This window comes from Botryllus schlosseri, chromosome 13, assembly GCF_051294905.1.
Source record: "Botryllus schlosseri isolate E-star chromosome 13, Bs_hap1, whole genome shotgun sequence".
NCBI classification, from domain to species: domain Eukaryota; kingdom Metazoa; phylum Chordata; class Ascidiacea; order Stolidobranchia; family Styelidae; genus Botryllus; species Botryllus schlosseri.
In genome coordinates, this window is record NC_137248.1 from 21,695,210 (window position 1) to 21,713,136 (window position 17,927).

Sequence of the window (17,927 nt, forward strand, 5' to 3'; positions counted from 1 at the left end):
TCTACTCAAGTAGAAGTAGGAGTGGTGGTTCACAAGTAAGTAAGTAAGTAGGTATTCTACACTTATTTTTGCCTACAAAACTGAAAACTGTCAAGTAGAAGTAGAAGTAGTCTAAAATCATAACTACTTAAAAAGTAGTGTGAGTGGGCAAAATCTACTTCAAGTACTTCAAAAAGTAGAAGTACTTCGTTACTGACCACCTCTGGTTATTGCACGAAGAAAGGGCCATTCAAGACTACTAAGCATCACTCATGTGAATGTAGCAAAGATCGGTCTTGTTCTTTTTCCATATGGATATCTGGGTGCTTCACATGATAGAGTGATTCTAGCTGAGCAGACCTCATCCGCACTGGTGTGCTTGAGGTATCGTAACAGCACATGCGATGAGCTCATGAAATTTGAACTTGGGCAGAAATCACAGAAAATTAGTTTATATTTGACTGCTGTTAGATAATTACAAGTAAATCACTCTTATTGGCATCAAATTCAGGCCCAAATGTATGTCACAAATAGTCCTGCCTTCTTATACTCTGCATTCCCAAGCCTTCCTGTCCTTTACGTTGGAAGAAAATGAATGGAAAGATCTGTTCTTCCCCAGTTCATTGTCATTGGTGGCACTGCATTCACTGCAGTATTTCGGCATTCTATTTCAGTATAAGTTATTAAATATTTTATTTCCTTTCCTAATTTTATTATGGATAAAGAAATAAACATTTGACTGTAATCTTGTCGTTTTTATACAGTCTACACGGCTATAGGAATACATCGTAGTGCCGACTATAGGTTTAGGTAAATGCAGCGTCCTCCGTTGCTGCGTCGTATCCATGGCCATTGTCTCTCGACCAATCAGCGTAAAGTTTGGTTTACGGCCGTATAATAGAGCGATAAACTAAACATGCGAACGTTAAACAGCCGAAGTCCGTCAACTCAGCAACGTCAGTATAATTACGTCACACGTCAAATGCTGGACGTGCTTAGTTACGTCACACAGTTCCGGACGAATAGCCTGGACTATAGAGGATCCGGTTCCGGACGAATAGCCACTGCCTATTCTATGACCCTTAATTGTGTTATGTGATAGCTATACTTACATAGCCTGCGTTGTCGTTGTTTGTGGTCAGTGGTGCCGCCCCTAGTGTTTTTACACTAGATCCAGAGTATTTTGACTTGACCCAGTGTCCTAGTGTATTTTCCTTCGAAATTCGGCAAATCTAGTGTTTTTTTACTGAAAAAATATTTGTAAATGAGGATGCTATTTTCATGTCCTTTGGATAATTTATACCGGTACTTGAAGAGACAGTAATTTTTATCCTCTAAACTTGCCCATTTAGCACAATAGCGGCCAGTCCTACATGTATTGTAGAATGTTAAATTGCAACGGCTATCAGTGTGCAAAGAAAATGCTCTTCTATACCCGCTGCTGTTGTTATTCACATTTTGGGTCTCTTTATCAGGTACTTCACGTGCGTGTGTGTTTGTGTGTGTGTGTGTGTGGGGGGGGGGGTCCGCGCCTCACCAGCCATGAACCGCACCGCACGTCACTGATACAATGATATATATATATCATGTGAAGCATGGAGTGGAGATGGAGATTACCTACATGTCACGGTTGACTGGATACGTGACTAAACATTGGTTTGAATGTGTCGTAGCAACGTGACGCTTCACTCTGGTTGCGGGATCTTGAAATTATGTTTTGTTTTTAGTTCACGAACAAAGTTATGCTAGTGATTTGTCTACGCTCAGGTTTATTGTATGCTTGGATGGAAATTCGGATGGAATGCTTTGTATGCGTTTCTGTTTGTGCTCGAATGCCAAATCCAAAATTAAAGACCCAATGTTACCGGTGTCGTAACTGTAACATGGTGCCCTAGAACAGTGGTTCTCAACCTTTTCGTCTTCGCGGACCCCTTTTGGACCGTCACGGACCCTCGCGGACCCCCTCAAGTTTTTGTTCAAAATTAGCTCAATTATCGTGCAACCGCCATCTGTCCTGTGCAAGTATTATTGCAGGCTAGTGATAAACAGCCACAAAATGACTTCTCTTGAAAAGAACAGCACACTATATGTTGAAATTGGGTAGACTTTTATAGACTTTTATTATCTCAAAGCGAATTTTCAAGCTGTATTTATCGTATTTAAAATCCGCGTCTTCAATTTGGTATGAACGAGTGCCGAAAATCCATTTCCACTAAGATATATTGGTGGCAAATCGAACGCGCAACGCGCGATGCTTCCGACGACAGCTTTTGGTGTGAGCACGTCTAGCCTAGTGATTCCTATCTAGCATCTCATATTGAAGTTATTTAGAATTTATATCACAGGAAAAAATTCAGGAATTTCTGTTTTCAACTACTGTTTACTAATTTGCTGAGACTGACAACTCCAAATCCATAATGTTTTGCAAACATTTTGAAGTCGCCCTGTTTGATGTGCTATCTCCTACATTTCATTTTTTACACAAACCCCTACGAAACATCTCTAAACAGCAATATATGTTTGCATTAGCAGGCTATTGGCAATTTGACAATTAAAATGAGTTTGCACAGTCGGATATTTCATCTGAGACGGCCATTTTAATGATGTGAGTCCTAAAGTTCAAGCAATTATGAAGCGGAACTGCCTCATGCTTTTCCTAATCAAAACAATAAATAAAAATTAAGTTGTCATTCATTTTACAAATTTAGAGGCCTCGCGGACCCCCTGAAAATGCTTCACGGACCCCCAGGGGTCCGCGGACCCCCGGTTGAGAACCACTGCCCTAGAACGTATAGATCGTATAGGTATTCTGCCTCTCGCTACTTACCACAGCTCTATACCCAGGGCCGTAACAGCACTTCGTCAGGCCCCAACAAAACTTTGGTCTTGGGCCCCCCATAGGGTTATAGACTGAACGTCTAGGGGGCTTCGACCCCCAGACCCACCTCCGGCGATACACTGTTTACCGCTGTTCATCATATTCATTGGGAGTTTCATTAGTGAACCAGCTTTTGTCGCCGAAGCGCGCAAAATTTCTAGAATTCATGATTTCATCGGTCAGTATGATCGGGAATTGCATACATTGTTATCAATTTTTATCTTCTATCTGCTCACTTAATCAGATTTGCCGGTAGAGCTGAGTGAGGTGTGTTTGAAAAGGTAGGACCACTCAATAATAATTAAACATCTTCGGGCGTATACCCGTTGGCAGGAACGAAACAGCACCTCGTCAGGCCCCAAAAAACGTGGGCCTTGGGCTCCCATAGGGTGATAAAACGACCCCTCCCCATCACGTTGTTCGCGTTTGTCACGAAATTACCTGTACTGTATTGTGAGCCAGCGCGAAGCGCGAAAATTTTTGATAATTTATGATAAAATCGGTCAATCAGATTGGCGATTGCATATATAATATGCTATCAATTTATTGTCCTCTCTACTCACATAATTAGATTTACCGGCAGAGCTGAGTGAAGTGTCTTGAATACGGGCGGGCCCGTAAATAATGATTAAACATCTTCGTCGGGCGGAACCGCTGATATGACTTCGTTACATGATGTTATTTCGTGACTTCCAGTCTGCTATATCAAAAAATATAGAACCGACCAAACGTAGGCTTCGAAACTACGAGACGCACACGATTTCAAATTGGTATTTCTTCACTGGCATAAAATTTTTCCCAGCGGGATGGTATTTGTCTTGTGAGGTTCAGATTGCAAAGACAGGAACATTCGACGCCAGTCATTTAGGCGCCTATGGACAATTAAACCTATATGTATTTTGTGTATATAGGGAAGTCTTTGGTCTGCATAAGGGCATAGACCTTTTCGGCCAAGCTTTTCTCGCTGCCAATCGTTCTGGCACATTTCTTGGAGTCGCATGTTATATGGCCTAAAACTTGATTGTATGTCTTGGTGGGTCTTGGCGCGGTAATGTTCCAATACCCAATAATAAAGATAAATGGCTACTAGAATTCGCGCCCGGCGCGAAAAAATTTTGAAAAAATTGCATAAATTGTCAAAAATTACTCTATGATTTATGCTAATTCACGAAAAAATTTTGGGCCCCCGATCGAGCTCGCCCCCCCCCCCAATTGGGGGGTTTGGGGTGCGGCAGTTACGGTGCTGTCTATACCTCCAAGAGTCTCTTCGATATTCATTCACGGCGACCGGTAATATACATTAGCTAGGCCATGCTGCCAAGGTAGGGTAGGTCTCGACTCGAGAACTGTGTTGAGTTTAGTGTTCATTAAACGTCAGTATGATACCGATGCAATTATAGCGTCTACTCATACAAGAAATGTAACAATAGGCCTACAATAGTGATATCAACATGGGAGCAACGGAAGCATCTGAAATAGAAAAACTGAAGCAAGTGAAAGAGCTTGAGGTTAAGAAGATCATCAAGCAACATCAAACAGCGGATACTTATCTCGATCTCGTCGCAAAATCGCTGTATGCTGTTCCGGAAGAAATATTTCGATTCCCAAATCTTGAGGTGAGATTGAAGTCAATGGTATGTTGAAGTGCGGTATGCCTAGAATTCGAACGTGAATGTTATATGTGAGTGCGGCGAGTATGATGGTTTGTTCTCTAAGTGCTGATGCCTCCGTCACTGTCAGACATGGAAAATTAGATGATTATTTTGGTTGTGTAGTCAGGTTAATTCAAGCGAAATTCCGGTAATCTAAAGTAGTCTAATCTAATTTGAGAAATGTTTACATATTTGTATTTTGATCCAATTTCTGGTTTTCCTGAAAATGCTACAAGCAAACTGTATAGCCTACTGGGAAATGAGCCGAGCTTACTGTACAGAAATTTGTCATTCTCATGCTTATAAGAATGAATTTTGTTTTCGTATGAACTGAACTTGAATTTTGTTGCACCTCTTTCTAATCCCGTATGGAATCGGTGTCCTGTGCTCACACAATTCCCTGTAGGCGCCTTACTTTGACTTAGAGCATCATCGCTGCTCACCTGTTATATTAGGCAAAATGTAGGCTACCGAGATTCCAGTTGAGTTTCTAATACCCGTATATATTTTATTTCAATTTAATTTTCAAGTTTTTGTAATTATTTCTAATTATAATCAAGTTTGGAAAAAACTTTAGGAATTATTCTTTTTCTAATCTTATTGTGAAAAAGTACAAAATTTTTGGTTGATCAGTCAATCAGGTTTAATAATATTTTCATCGTTTCAAAACATCACAAGACTGCGATACAATGAAAAGATAGGAAGGTGTTGAAACAACTTGGAATAGCCTTTAAGATCAGACACCCACCTTAGCCTAGGCGAAGTAAATAAGAGGCATGCACACTGAATGAAAAGTAATGCAGAGAATATAAGACGCAAGCGACAAAATGAGGTGGCATGTTGCGAAGGGCGAGGTCGATGTTAGGTCGTGGTCCGGTAATCCTGAAGACTGGCTAGTATTGATTTAGAAGAAATTGCTTGTATTTCGACTTGAATGCGGACATGCTCGACCACTGTCGGATAGCTGGCGAGATGCTGTTCCACAATTGTCCTAGTCTGATCCTCGTATGTTGTTTGTAACAAAGCGAGACGTCTGTTAATGGAATTGTGTTGTGATTTATTGCATTGCAACTGCCTTGCTTGCAGGAGATGCAGCCTACTACTCTTAGACCTTACTTTCATTGTGTCTACCTCTTTGAATTATTGTAAGGAAAATACGTGCGTACACTGGGAGCCTACGAATTGCGACACAAATGACTATGCGAAGCTGTAACTAGGATAATACTCTGCTACAGTACTTGAAATTAAGAAGTGAATTCATCCAGTAGCCTACCGGGCATGGTGCTGTTGTTCCCAAAGTTCTTCGCTATGTTTCATTACTTGTTTCAGTTTACAACTATGATTTCTATTTTAATCATAGTACTACTGATATGCGTCCTAGTCAGCCATAGGAAAATGTCACAGTTCGGGTTTATAAATTAGGTCTTCTTCAGAATAAGACTTGGTCATCAGTTAGCCATTTGTTATTCTGTTTTGAAATTATGTTAGCCGAGTAACTTTACTCAGCTAAATTCAGACAATTAATTGTGGCTATTCTTACGGAATGTATAAGAAATAATTATGCTTTATGCACTCTGAATTTTACAGGGCAAGTAATGGAATGGATGTAGGCATTGTGTTATTCTCATTCTTTAATTTTTGATTTCTTCAATAGGCCATTCTTACACTTTCTAGTAAATCAAATCATACTGATGTGTAGTGAAACTCAGTTTTCATTCGCTATTATTGACTCTTCCAGTTTCTCTACCTCGAATCGAATCATCTTGACGAGTTACCCGAAGACCTATTTGAAAATTTACCGATGTTGAAATGGCTCGATTTGCGTGACAACAAATTGGAATATTTGCCTGCAGGCATTGGGATTCACAGGTAAATGTGAAGATCTACCACATCTAGTTTAATAAGCCATGTGTGATTGGTTGGAAACAATTTGGGTTTTGGGTTTGGTTGGATTACTTCAGCTTATATATATATAGCCTACTACCGAGCGAGATAGTGTAATGGTTATGCGTCCGGCTTCTCGAGCGGTAGGTCGTGGGTTCGATCCCCGGCCGGGTCATACCAAAGACTCGAAAAATGGTATCCGCAGCTATCCTGCTAGGCGCTCAGCAATCACGGATAGCATGGAGGAGAAAAAAAAACGGGGGCGCAGACTAGATGACCTCATGGGGCCGTATCGCAACTCCGTCGCCAAAGCATCTCGATGGTGCAGGCGAGAAAGAATATCATATCTCTCTCTCTCTCTAGTTGTTTGCACTACACATACAAAATCTTTCTTAAATTGTGAATTAGATTCACTGTATTACCTACATTTTTTGCTAATGAGACTCAGTTGTAAAGCTTTTAGTAAATCAATTTGACTATCTTAAGTTATTGTGTCGTACTATTGTGATTTATGGTTAGGATGCACCAATACATCGACTTCCAGAAATATTGGTAATAGCCACAGTTAATAACCTACTTTGTAATGACGTAGCATTAATAGTAACTGAATTTGTTAATGATCGAGTAAGCTAAATATTGTCCCTTGCATGAATTTTACCGAAAGCTTGCCGGTACACCAATCAGTGATACCAATGTGTTTCATTTTGAAAATCCGGTTAAATTTGATCAACGATTCTGAGTTTCCTCTTTCAGAAATTTGAAGAATATTCTTCTCGAGCGGAATCAGCTAACACATTTACCCCCTGAGCTGGGCAACGTCACCTCGATCACAGGTACATTCACTTATTAATATGTAGGTTAACCCGCCAAGCTGATGGCCAGTGTGCTATTCTTATTTCAGGGCTTAGCTTGAGAGGTAATCCGTTAGTGACGCCACCACCAGAAATCATAGAACAAGGGGTGCAAGTTATCCTGTCTTATCTTCTGGATGTGTTGAATGCATCTGGAGGAATGCAAGGTTAGTCGAACATTTTTCCGTATAGCATCTTCCTATCTTTTCATTGTATTGCAATCTTGGGATGATGAAATTTTTAATAATGAACTGAACTTACTGTGTTCATGGCTGAGTATGTGTTTTCAGATGCACTTCACTTCACTTAAAACAATGCAGTAAAATAACTTATTACTTGGAGCCAGATATCTATCCACTAATGTGCTTTTTAAAATTGAACTATAAAGCTAAAACAATCAAAGATTAGTGATAGGAAAAGACATAGTTTACTTTTGTCTTTGATGTTTTTCCAGCATATACACCGACTCATGATAGACATACACACAATCTGTACATATGCATACCATGAATGCATGATGTGCATATGCCGCTGGACAAGGAAGGTGCAGATATAGCCTTGTACAACCTTTCAAGTCATGCACCACCCCTCCTTGCTATCCCAGTAATGCATGAGCGCCAAGTAGGGAAGTCATGGATACCAGTGTTACTAATAAGGTCTTTGGTCTGACCCGGCCGGGGATCGAACCCACGACCTACCGATCAAGAGGCCGGATGCTTCACCATTACACTATTTCGTTATTTCTTGCAGGAAATTTAACAATTTATTAAGTTGTCTTAGTACCGCAAGTAATTGTCTTCATCTCTTCAGGTAAAGCAAGCTTGACTCACATTAGCGACCCTCCTACTATGTTGCTAAATGCGATCGTAATCGCATTTTCACTACTCAGCCTAATGAAGATGAATTAAGCAATTTATGATGGAGCATTCAAGCTGATGTTGGTAGATAATTACTTTTGTGTAAGAAAAGCTTTTCTGTCAAAGCAATGGTGTTCGATTGGCATTTCATGCCGTACTAATTAGATAACGGTACTAAGTATATCAATTTCTTATTAAATGCTTCATTGAAAACTGCTTACGTGCACTAGTGTTGTAGTTGTATGTCTCAACTACCAACTTATGTTATCCTTTCTGAAAAGCAGTGTACATGCCTCTTATTTACATACTGTAGGCCAATGTGAGTGTCTGATTATCAATGAATTCGATGAAACATTTCTTACATTAGTAAAAATTATTTGTGAAAAATGTAATTTTACTTAAAAGAGAAATGCATTTACTGCATACCCCCTGCAATGAGTTCGAGTGCCACAGGTTGAGAACCACGTAGCTAGAACATACAAAATCCTCTGCACTCTAATCAGATGTATTCATATTCAGAACACGATGAGGAGATGGAATGGGGATTTGATAATGAAGCAGTTAACGAGTCATCGGATGATGAAGAAGAACGTCTCAGCACACAATCAGTCAATAGTGAAATCAATTACCAGCCGGTTGGTAATTTGATGTATTGTGATTTTTCGATCTATTTACCATCAAGTGAATGCGATAGTTCGGTCTTATGAACAAAACTGCTGCAATAGGCTGGTTGTTATTCACTGATGTTCGGCGATGTTCATGAAGTTATAGACAAGCATAACATTGGTCCGATGCTGTTAGCTGTCCGTCCAAAGATTAATAATGGTTAAAAAATAGTTGGTGTTCATTATTATGAAGATCAGTGGTTCTAAACATTTTTTGCTTCCACACCGGTAAATTTCAAGGCAAATTTAAACTTGAAAAAAATTGAAATCAACACAGCTACTTTTTGGAACAAAAAGGACCTGTTTAAACTATTAACCCTTTGTAATCGGCCGGCCTACTGACCAAAATTTGACTGCATCCACAAAAAAGACGATAAATTGTCATCCATATGGCTTAAATGAACGCCCAATATATTGCCGTAAATCTGAAGTAGCCGCCTAGCGGTCTGAGATACTCTTACGGCTCAGACGCCAGAGGTAATAGCGGTGTGCGAGAAAATGTTCTCGATTTCTTGAAAATAAAATACAATTTTGTTCTTCTATATCTCCTGACGTCATACTTAGGTCCTCTCTTGGTATATGACCACCTGATTGCGTTCCGCATGAATCTCTACGTTCCAACGAGACATTACACGCTACTATAGCGCTTCTTAGCCCAGCGCTACGATCTTGGAAAAGTAGACATGTTGAGCACGAATCACGCGGCCGCCGCCGATGAGTAATCGATTACGTAATCACGTATCTCGCGGAAGGCAATTCACTTCCAATTCTACATAACATAGTAACTATTTTATATATCTCCATGCTATTGCAGTGGTATCAACCCCAGTGGCTTGTTATATGTAATTTGCAACGGCATAACGGTTTCGCAAGTATACACATATCGGCTTATTCGACACTGCCCACTGCCCAGTGCCCATGTACGCTCGAGAAGTCATTTCATGTGATGCATTATTGCTTTATTTCACATCAATTTGAACTGTATTCCACACGGCTAATGTTCCATGTATGATCAACAGTAGTCATAGAAGCCAACAGTAACTTCGTGTGCCATCTAAACAGATGTATACCTGCCTCTTTATGATGTTGTTATTACAGGCTCAGGTACCAAAATAGCCTAACTCTCACGCTTATTTGTGTAGTGTTAGGGCTGGTGTCGGCTTTTGTTATACAATACTAAACCCCATGATAGGGATATTGATGAATATACCAGGATAATGACCAACCATATGTACAATTTGCAATTGCCTGAAGCAATTGTACATATCTGATTGAAGCCGCAACGAGTCGGATGAACTTACGCAGCCATGATTTTCACGTAATAAGGTATTGCTTTCTTTCACGTCGATTTGAAACATCTCCACGTGATATTCTTCGATATAAGGACTTTCAGAGAATAGTATGACCAACGACAAGTCATAGAAGATAACTGTAATTGGTTATATGACGTCTAGAACGGAAGATACAATGGTTTATGTTCCAGGCGTTCATTCACGCGAACATCATTAGAAATTCAATTTCGCGGGAAACGTTTTTGCATGTTCAATCTGCATTTCAAGCAGGATATACATTGATATAATAGGTTTTACATGGTCTAATGTATGCGTATTCATAATAGCTATCCATATAAATCGATTGTTACAGTTTAGAAAGTAATGCAGGTCGAGCTATCTTGGAACAAATAACGACTCCTCCGTGTTAAACAATCGCGGTCCAGTATACTGGACCGCCGGTCGCAAAGGGTTAACTGTTGACTGTTGAGTGTCGTTTGAAAGAAAGCTGATTATACTGTCAATTGTCGCTAAATTGTATTGTCGAATTTTGTCAAATTTCATTAAAAAATCGTTCTTAGACTTCACTTAGTACTAGTATTAAGCCAGTTACAGGCTTGGTGTACAACATTTGCAACTTAGGATAAGTCGAAAGTATTGCTCCATAAAGCATTCTTAATTACGTTCTAAATTTGGTGTTTATTTCTTGAATTAATGGACAAGCCTATTACATTTTCCAACTCAGTATAAATCGAAATTGAGTGAAAATAGGTGCGGACCGGTACCGGTTCACGGACCAGCATCCGAGAACTGCTGAGAACCACTGTACTCAGACCAAAGAAGCCTCAATGTGACTGAAAAATTACAAAATCTTGGAGTGTCCAAAGTTACCCGGAATGCAGGGGTAACTTTGGACAAAGGAAAAATAAAAATGGTACTGATACAATGAAGATTTTAGTAATGCAAACTCACAATCCTAAAATTATATATAATAATGTATTCTCCTGGAGTCTGGTAAAGTTGTTAAACATTGCCCAAATTAACCCCACTTTATGGTAGGTGCATTGGCAACCATAGTATTCAATGCTAAAACTGTAATTTGAGATTTTCATTGGTTGCTAATTTGTTCGTCTATTAACTTGGCTTGGGTTTTCTTTACATCAAACTCTCTCAACGAGCAAATTAGGTATTATGCTACCTAATCCAGTTGTGTAAACAGCCTTTTATTATTTCTAGAAGCTAGCTCAGTAGGTAATCCCACGTAAGTTAACTAAAACCAACAGAACGTTGTTGTTTGCTACATTGTGTCTTTCAAAGGATACTATCTATAGAAAGTAAACAATGTCTTGAATCGGTTCGTTAATAATAGTAACAATGGTGAAAAGACACTCAGAGGCTTCAAAATCTCGCTCTTCGCAGGATTATGATGGCATTTACCCTGTGTCCGTTGTTATGGTCAACTTAATATCAACAGGATTGATCTCATACTGTAATGCATGTTGAGATTTTCCAACTCTTTTCTTTTGTTATTACACTTGTAGTGATTGGATAAATTGCATAGTGACCGACTACTTTCCAACAAAAGAAAAGGCTTATTCAGTCGTTCATTTTATTCTCATTGGTTCAAGACCAGACTTGTGCAAACTACCGACCAAGTTGGTTGATAATCAACTACTCCGAGCTAGCAATGACTGCAAGAGCATCATACAGCAGAACACTGTTATCACGATTCATGACAAACGATGATGCATGTTTTCTAGTGACTCTACAACTAAAGTTTTTATGAATCCTCATCTAGAACTAAAACTAACTACTTGAAAAAGTAATGTTTAGTTGACCATCAACTAACTAGACAGGTAGAATTTCATAGAATAGATTTGTATTCAATATTATAATTGCAGCAATAGATGTGGACGTAGATATAATTATGAACATTGATCTTTCTACACGATATATACAGATGTGTCAGTATTATGCCGGTATTTCGAAATGAGTCTGTACTCAAACATAATTCTGGAAATTTTGTCACTCTCCTATGCGCTGCACAAGCTTGTACAATTTTTCATTCCTTGTTCTACATCAGGGGTGTCAAACATTTCATCCGGCCCCTGAAGCTATTTTGAAAAGTAGCTGTATTATCCAGCACATTTCTTACAAATGTTGAGATTGTTTGTACGAAATATTATCATCAAATTATCCCTCAAGATAGCAAAATGTCGAGTATGTTCAATTGTTCATAGGCCACTTTATAGCCATCCGACAGTGCTGTTGTGGTTTCACTCTAGTCGCCATCAGCAAGGAAGAGCCGTCATTTACGCCCAACTCCGAGAAGGCAAAAAATGCACACTTGATTCCGAGTTTTAAGGAAAAAGGATAAAAAGTAGTTATTCACAGAAGTTTAACCGCCATAGTGAGAAACCGGTTTATGTAAGTTACGTGGAGAATATAGGCCTAATTGTTACACGAAAATATAATTCAGATATCTGTGGACGCACTCCCAATTTCACTTATGACTTAACAGCACCTCTGCACACGGAGACACCTGAATCACGATATAATAGTATTGAACCAGCAACAGTATATCTCTCGTATTCCTCATAACGCGTACACATGAGGTATACCGTCCTTAAAGTTACTTTTTTAACAGTTTATATTACCGTATTTAACCGGCCATAGTCTTAATTTTGAAAACTCCATTGTTCGCTAATAAAAGTGTTGCTAGAGTAGAACCCTATGATCCGTTACAATGTGATATATTATTGTATAGGCCTAATAATTGAGTATTCAAGCAATAAACAAGGGTATGGAATTTCAATCATTTGAATGGTACGGCCCGCGAGCGATCAGATGGTTTGAATCCGGCCCGCGACGTAGTTTGAGTTTGACACCCCTGTTCTACATAATGCAATACCTGACTCAATAATCCTTCTACATCTTGTGTGAACATGATCTAACCATATCTTTCAAGTGAACCATCATTGTGAACTAACAAAACATCAATTATCTGTATTCCTAATTTAGGCTAACAATTATAATAACAATCCTATCCAAAACCATCTGCTTACAACCATCGTAAAATGATGCAGGTTGCATCGCATTGTACATTGTGTGCGTCTTGTTCAGATGAAAATATAACTCAACGATTATTATTGAATAATTATTGGTGTTATTTTGAATTCCAGCATGAACTTTCTCGACATGGCCCTACACCGATCCCAGCGATGTTTCATCAACACGAAGCAAGAACAAGTCCTTGGAGGAGAAAAAGAATTAACGGAACTTCGTAAGCAATTCTACTTATAGTGAAGACTAGTATTTATTACAATGGTCATGTCTTGTGATCCTCTTTACTTTAGATCGGCCCGGGTGAAGGTGAAAGACATCACTTTAAGTACAAACGGGAGACAAAGTGAACAAATGGACAGGAAGGACTGGCTCGCCAAAATGCACGAGAAGAAGCAGTAAGTTGTCGGCCAACATATTTTTATTTTCAAAAAATACTATTACTGTTCTGGTACCATGAAGGATGCCTGTTTCAGCTGAATTAGCTACAGTACGTTAGCTTAATGAATACGTGTTTGAATAAATTTGAAATAGAAATGAGCAGGGTGGTAACCAAGTCACATGGCTCCGAGTGACAAGTCAATCTTACTTTTCTAGTTTCTAGTCGAGTTGAGTCATTTTCAATTCAGCAACGAGTCAAGTCCGAGTCCGGGAACAAAGTGACGAGTCCGAGTCATGTTTTAGGACTCCAGTCGGAGTACAAGCCATTGTGGTGACTGTTCAGTTTTGTGTTCGGGTCATGTTGAAACCACTTTTCACAACTCTGGGCTGATATGAACATCCTCGGATTCATATGCAATTTTTCTCACTCTTATCTCAGTTTCTGGCCCTAATCTTCAAGTAGACCTATTACCAATATGGTAGTAACTTTTCTATTGTTCGAAGTTACAATGAAATGCCTTTATCGGTCGAATCTCGAGTTATTTTCTGTATTTAAGAGATTGTCATCTTCAATGATGGTCATCTTTCCAATTTAATACCCTTCCGTGATTGACTACTGTGATTATAATCTAACACTAGTAAGTCAGCATTGTATTTTCAGAAATACACGGGTTTTGGATGATTGGCGAAGAGAAGCGAAGATATTACAAAAACTATTGGTCCCAAAATCGCGAAACGAATTGGGTTTGTCTTTTCATTTAATTTGACATTGGATAATATTAGAATTTATATTTGAAATCAAGAAAGTATGTGTCTGTTAGTCATGTCACTATTAGTACTACAACCAGCAACATATTTCTACTATCATGCTATTCACCATTACGGTTGCATCAACTCTGCAATGTAAGTTTCTGGTCCGTGGTCAATATTATTTAATATATGTTACTCCATGCTCACTGTGTTGCATCCCAGGTTGCTTTGGTCACAGGCTAAATCTTGTGTGAAGTAGGATAATTTTGACAAATTTTAATCTCAAACCGACCCTGGGTCCAATGCTATGCCTTCAGATTTGTATTAGAACTAGAACCAAAACACAATGTTGACGTTCATGAATTTTTGCGTGGTGTTTATGGGAAACTTTTATTGGTTTCATCAGGAATACTGGTTTGATATGGGGCGTATATCGAAGAAACGCCAAGGTAACACAAGAATGCATGTAGATTGTAGGGTTTACCTGCAAAAAAATATTCAAGGTACAGTGTCGGCATAAAATTCTTTACATTTAGTCGGCAAAACATCTTTACATCTAAATTCTGCATTAGTTGTAGCTTATTGTTCCCGACTGAAGCAGCACCTCACCACAGTACTCATAGTAGGTTATAAACTAACTGTTTGGCTACACTTTACTGCAAGGCCATTGCTCTGCATGCATTATACTGCTTCCTGAATAGTAAGGTCTCTGGAAAAAAAGTTGAAGTGCATCGTCACTGAATACCCTTAAATGTATACAATCATACAATGCAATCACTCATTATAATTATATTCTATTTTTATTGAATTCTGGGTTTTTTTTGAAGACAAAACGCGGCCACAGCCTCCTTATGGGGTCGACGGTCCATCAGAAGGCCGCCCTGTCACAAAAGAAGAAAGACAGATCCACTTTGGCGCAGTGGAGGAGCGGGTGGATCTGGTTGACCCCAAAAGACCAAAACCCAAGTAAGAGATGAAGTTGATTTTGAACATGTGAAGTCACTGTGTCATGGAGTATGGCTTTTGAGTGTGTTGTGTGCTCGGAAATTCGAATCGAATTTCATTAGAATTGCTGTTTCCCAGAATTCTGTTCTGGATTTTGTAAAATTTGATTGTTTTGACAACGAATCTTATTACAGAGAGACATCCAGGCAGTCTGAAGGGTCTGCTATGTACTGCCTAAACCTTCTGACCAGACTGTAAGTTATTTGAAGCAAACAGGGCTCTAGTTGTTACATGGAAGATATTCAACAGTCGATAGTTTAGAAAAAATTTGAACTAAAGTTTTAAAATAGGTGAAACGATGTAGTTGACTCGATTTAAGCAGAAATTACCGTCTCCTGAGAATTATCTGACTACAAGTCCAAGTGTATACTACCTATCATCTGAATGCAGGCTATTCCTCGACATTGTGCTTATTAGCGTCTTATAATAGTATGCATTTTCTTGTTTTCGAGGGATGAGGAAGTAATTGCAGAAGAGGATGATCTTGACACCCCAAAGCAAATAAAGACGCTGGCCAAAATGACCCACTTGGCCATAGGTGTGGTGAAGTCAATCGCAGATAGAAGCAAGAGCGTTAGTGAGACCCCAGTACCAGCGGTCAATGTTACGGCCAATGAAGCATTAGTTGAAAAGCAAACGAGAGATGACACAGAGCAGAAGGAGAGACCAAACGAAAGAAGACCAAACCAGAGTAATTCATTGCACAGAGACAGGTTGAGTTTCTGTTATAGATCGAATACAAATGTTTAGTAACTTGGACGTTCACATTTAGTTGAATAAATTTCATTTGACTAGTTGAGCTTCAGGGCTATTGAGCTGTTATATCCTGTAAGTTTTTGAGGACTTAAATGTCATTCAAAGCTGACAGTGCAGTAATATTATGACATAAGACATCTATTAGGCTTGTTTGACACTTGCCCGTTTTATACTATTCTATCAGTATTGCAGTAAATATGTTGATACTGCCAAATTTATTCCACTATAAGCTTTTCGAATGACTCTCGTCAGAAGCGAACGTCGGTACAATCAGTACTGCTCATGATGATTGATATAGTCATATTCATGACGTAATTGGCCAGAACAAATCACAGTATTCTTGTAAGCAAATGCAGACATTCCATTTCCTGAAAGCCTTGACTATATCTAATTGCACTGGATAAAAAGCAATGTTATGCGACACTTGATTCATGTTACAAATCTAAATGACGAAGATACCCAAAGAATGTAATAAAATAGAATGTTCATTACCTTAATGTCTGTTACACATAGATATTAAATGTTTCTAAATATGATGACCTGCAAAATTCAAGTATCATCAATTATTATATTTAATGTAACAAGGGCTGCATTCTACTTATGCTCTGCACGAGGATTACCTAATTGAAAAAGACAGCATAAACTTCTTTCTGTTTTGACCCGAAACTATCTATTCAAGGGAGAGAATAGATAATAAAGTTCAGGCAAGGATACGTCAGCACACGACTCAACTGCGAACCAACAAACAAAAAGACGATTCCAAGAAAACTTTGTTTCATCCGGTAAATTTGGCTAACTTCGTTTTTGAATATAATTTCCATTAACCTGTGAAGTTGTCGTGTTCTGTGATCTTGATAGAGTGTGGAATGGTTTGGTGTTGATTTGAATTTGGTTGGGGTAACCACTAAAGCATAATGTTCTGAGAGACATTTCAGTCAAGTCCCTGGCATAAGAATGTTCCTTTCAAATTTTGCGAGGGATTATTTTGGGTAGTTTCTTGTAAAATCAAATATGCCAGCATCTAAGTCGTGTGATTAAAACAGCTCAGTCTAATTTAGGAATTATTTAGTTCGTTATTTCTCCATGGACGACACATTAAATCCACTCCCGACGGAATACCCAGCAATGTGTTTAATTATTTCTTCACTTTTCACAGGGCCGTGAACTACAGAGGGAGCTTCTAGACCAAAAAATGTCAAATAACCAGCAAGGACTCGAATATAGGTTTCGTGCGTTCACTGGCGATAGTTCGTCATTTTCCAGTTCTAAGAAAACCTCTTCCATGTAGTATTTCGTAGCGTATATATTCACTTGTGCAAATTGATGTGTGTATATGTGTGATTGTGTTAGCGAGCTATGAACTGTGTTATTATTTTGTCACTTGCTCGCTTACAGGATTTCATTTCTTCAATATATTTTTGTTACACCATAGTGGTGCCTTCAAAGCCATTCAGACTCTTGATCGGCTTCAAATGACTTGAAATAAACATTTTTGAATTACTTTGTAGTAATACTTCATTATTGGAGCTCCTATTTGGAGGTGCTACAATAATATGCTGTTGGTGCATAAAAATTAACTGCAGTAAGCTAATTATTCAATCGTATGAATTTCAAGGGATTTCGTTTTACTGGGAAACATTCCTTCACACAGGGGTGGGGGGAGACCAGATAAACCTCCGACACGGAATCGAACACATAATATGCATATGTGGTCAAAGTAGTCATCGTTTGTAGTCAAGTAGAAGAAGTAGGTGTTTCTAACCAAGTACAAAAGTGGGTATTCTAGGCCTATAAAGCTTAAAAAGCCGAGAAGTAGATATGTCCGTAGTCCAAAGTCATAACTGCATGAGTATCGCAAATAAACAAAACCTACTCGAGTACACTCAAAATGTAATACTTCATTATCACCTCTGCTCACAGCGGTCCAGCTGCAGC

At 38.9% G+C, this 17,927-nt stretch overlaps 1 protein-coding gene across 3 annotated transcripts; it reads left to right on the forward strand.

Annotated features, from left to right (window-relative positions):
- Window positions 1-4,224: 4,224 nt before the first annotated feature.
- On the forward strand, window positions 4,225-17,492 carry LOC145453303 (uncharacterized). Of its 3 annotated transcripts, none has more exons than XR_013919702.1 (12): window positions 4,225-4,473; window positions 6,248-6,378; window positions 7,147-7,226; window positions 7,295-7,411; window positions 8,621-8,736; window positions 13,220-13,320; window positions 13,394-13,498; window positions 14,143-14,225; window positions 15,059-15,197; window positions 15,689-15,927; window positions 16,672-16,774; window positions 17,149-17,195. XR_013919702.1 is itself a non-coding variant. In XM_080331288.1 (12 exons), exons 1-12 carry the CDS (start codon window positions 4,309-4,311, stop codon window positions 17,278-17,280), a joined length of 1,533 nt encoding a protein of 510 aa, XP_080187414.1. In that variant the 5' UTR covers window positions 4,225-4,308; the 3' UTR covers window positions 17,281-17,492. The 3 variants fall into 3 exon arrangements, 2 of the variants coding, with proteins under 2 accessions (XP_080187414.1, XP_080187415.1); XM_080331288.1 differs by having other exon boundaries at window positions 15,689-15,949; window positions 17,149-17,492; XM_080331289.1 differs by lacking the exon at window positions 15,689-15,927 and having other exon boundaries at window positions 17,149-17,492.
- The last annotated feature ends 435 nt before the right edge of the window (window positions 17,493-17,927 follow it).

Coding starts and splice junctions, on each gene's coding strand:
- LOC145453303 (XM_080331288.1), top strand. CDS start 4,309: ATGGGAGCAACGGAAGCATCTGAAATAGAAAAACTGAAGCAAGTGAAA. Junction 8,737..13,219: donor GTGAAATCAATTACCAGCCG/GTTGGTAATTTG, acceptor TTTGAATTCCAG/CATGAACTTTCTCGACATGG. Junction 13,499..14,142: donor AAAATGCACGAGAAGAAGCA/GTAAGTTGTCGG, acceptor TTGTATTTTCAG/AAATACACGGGTTTTGGATG.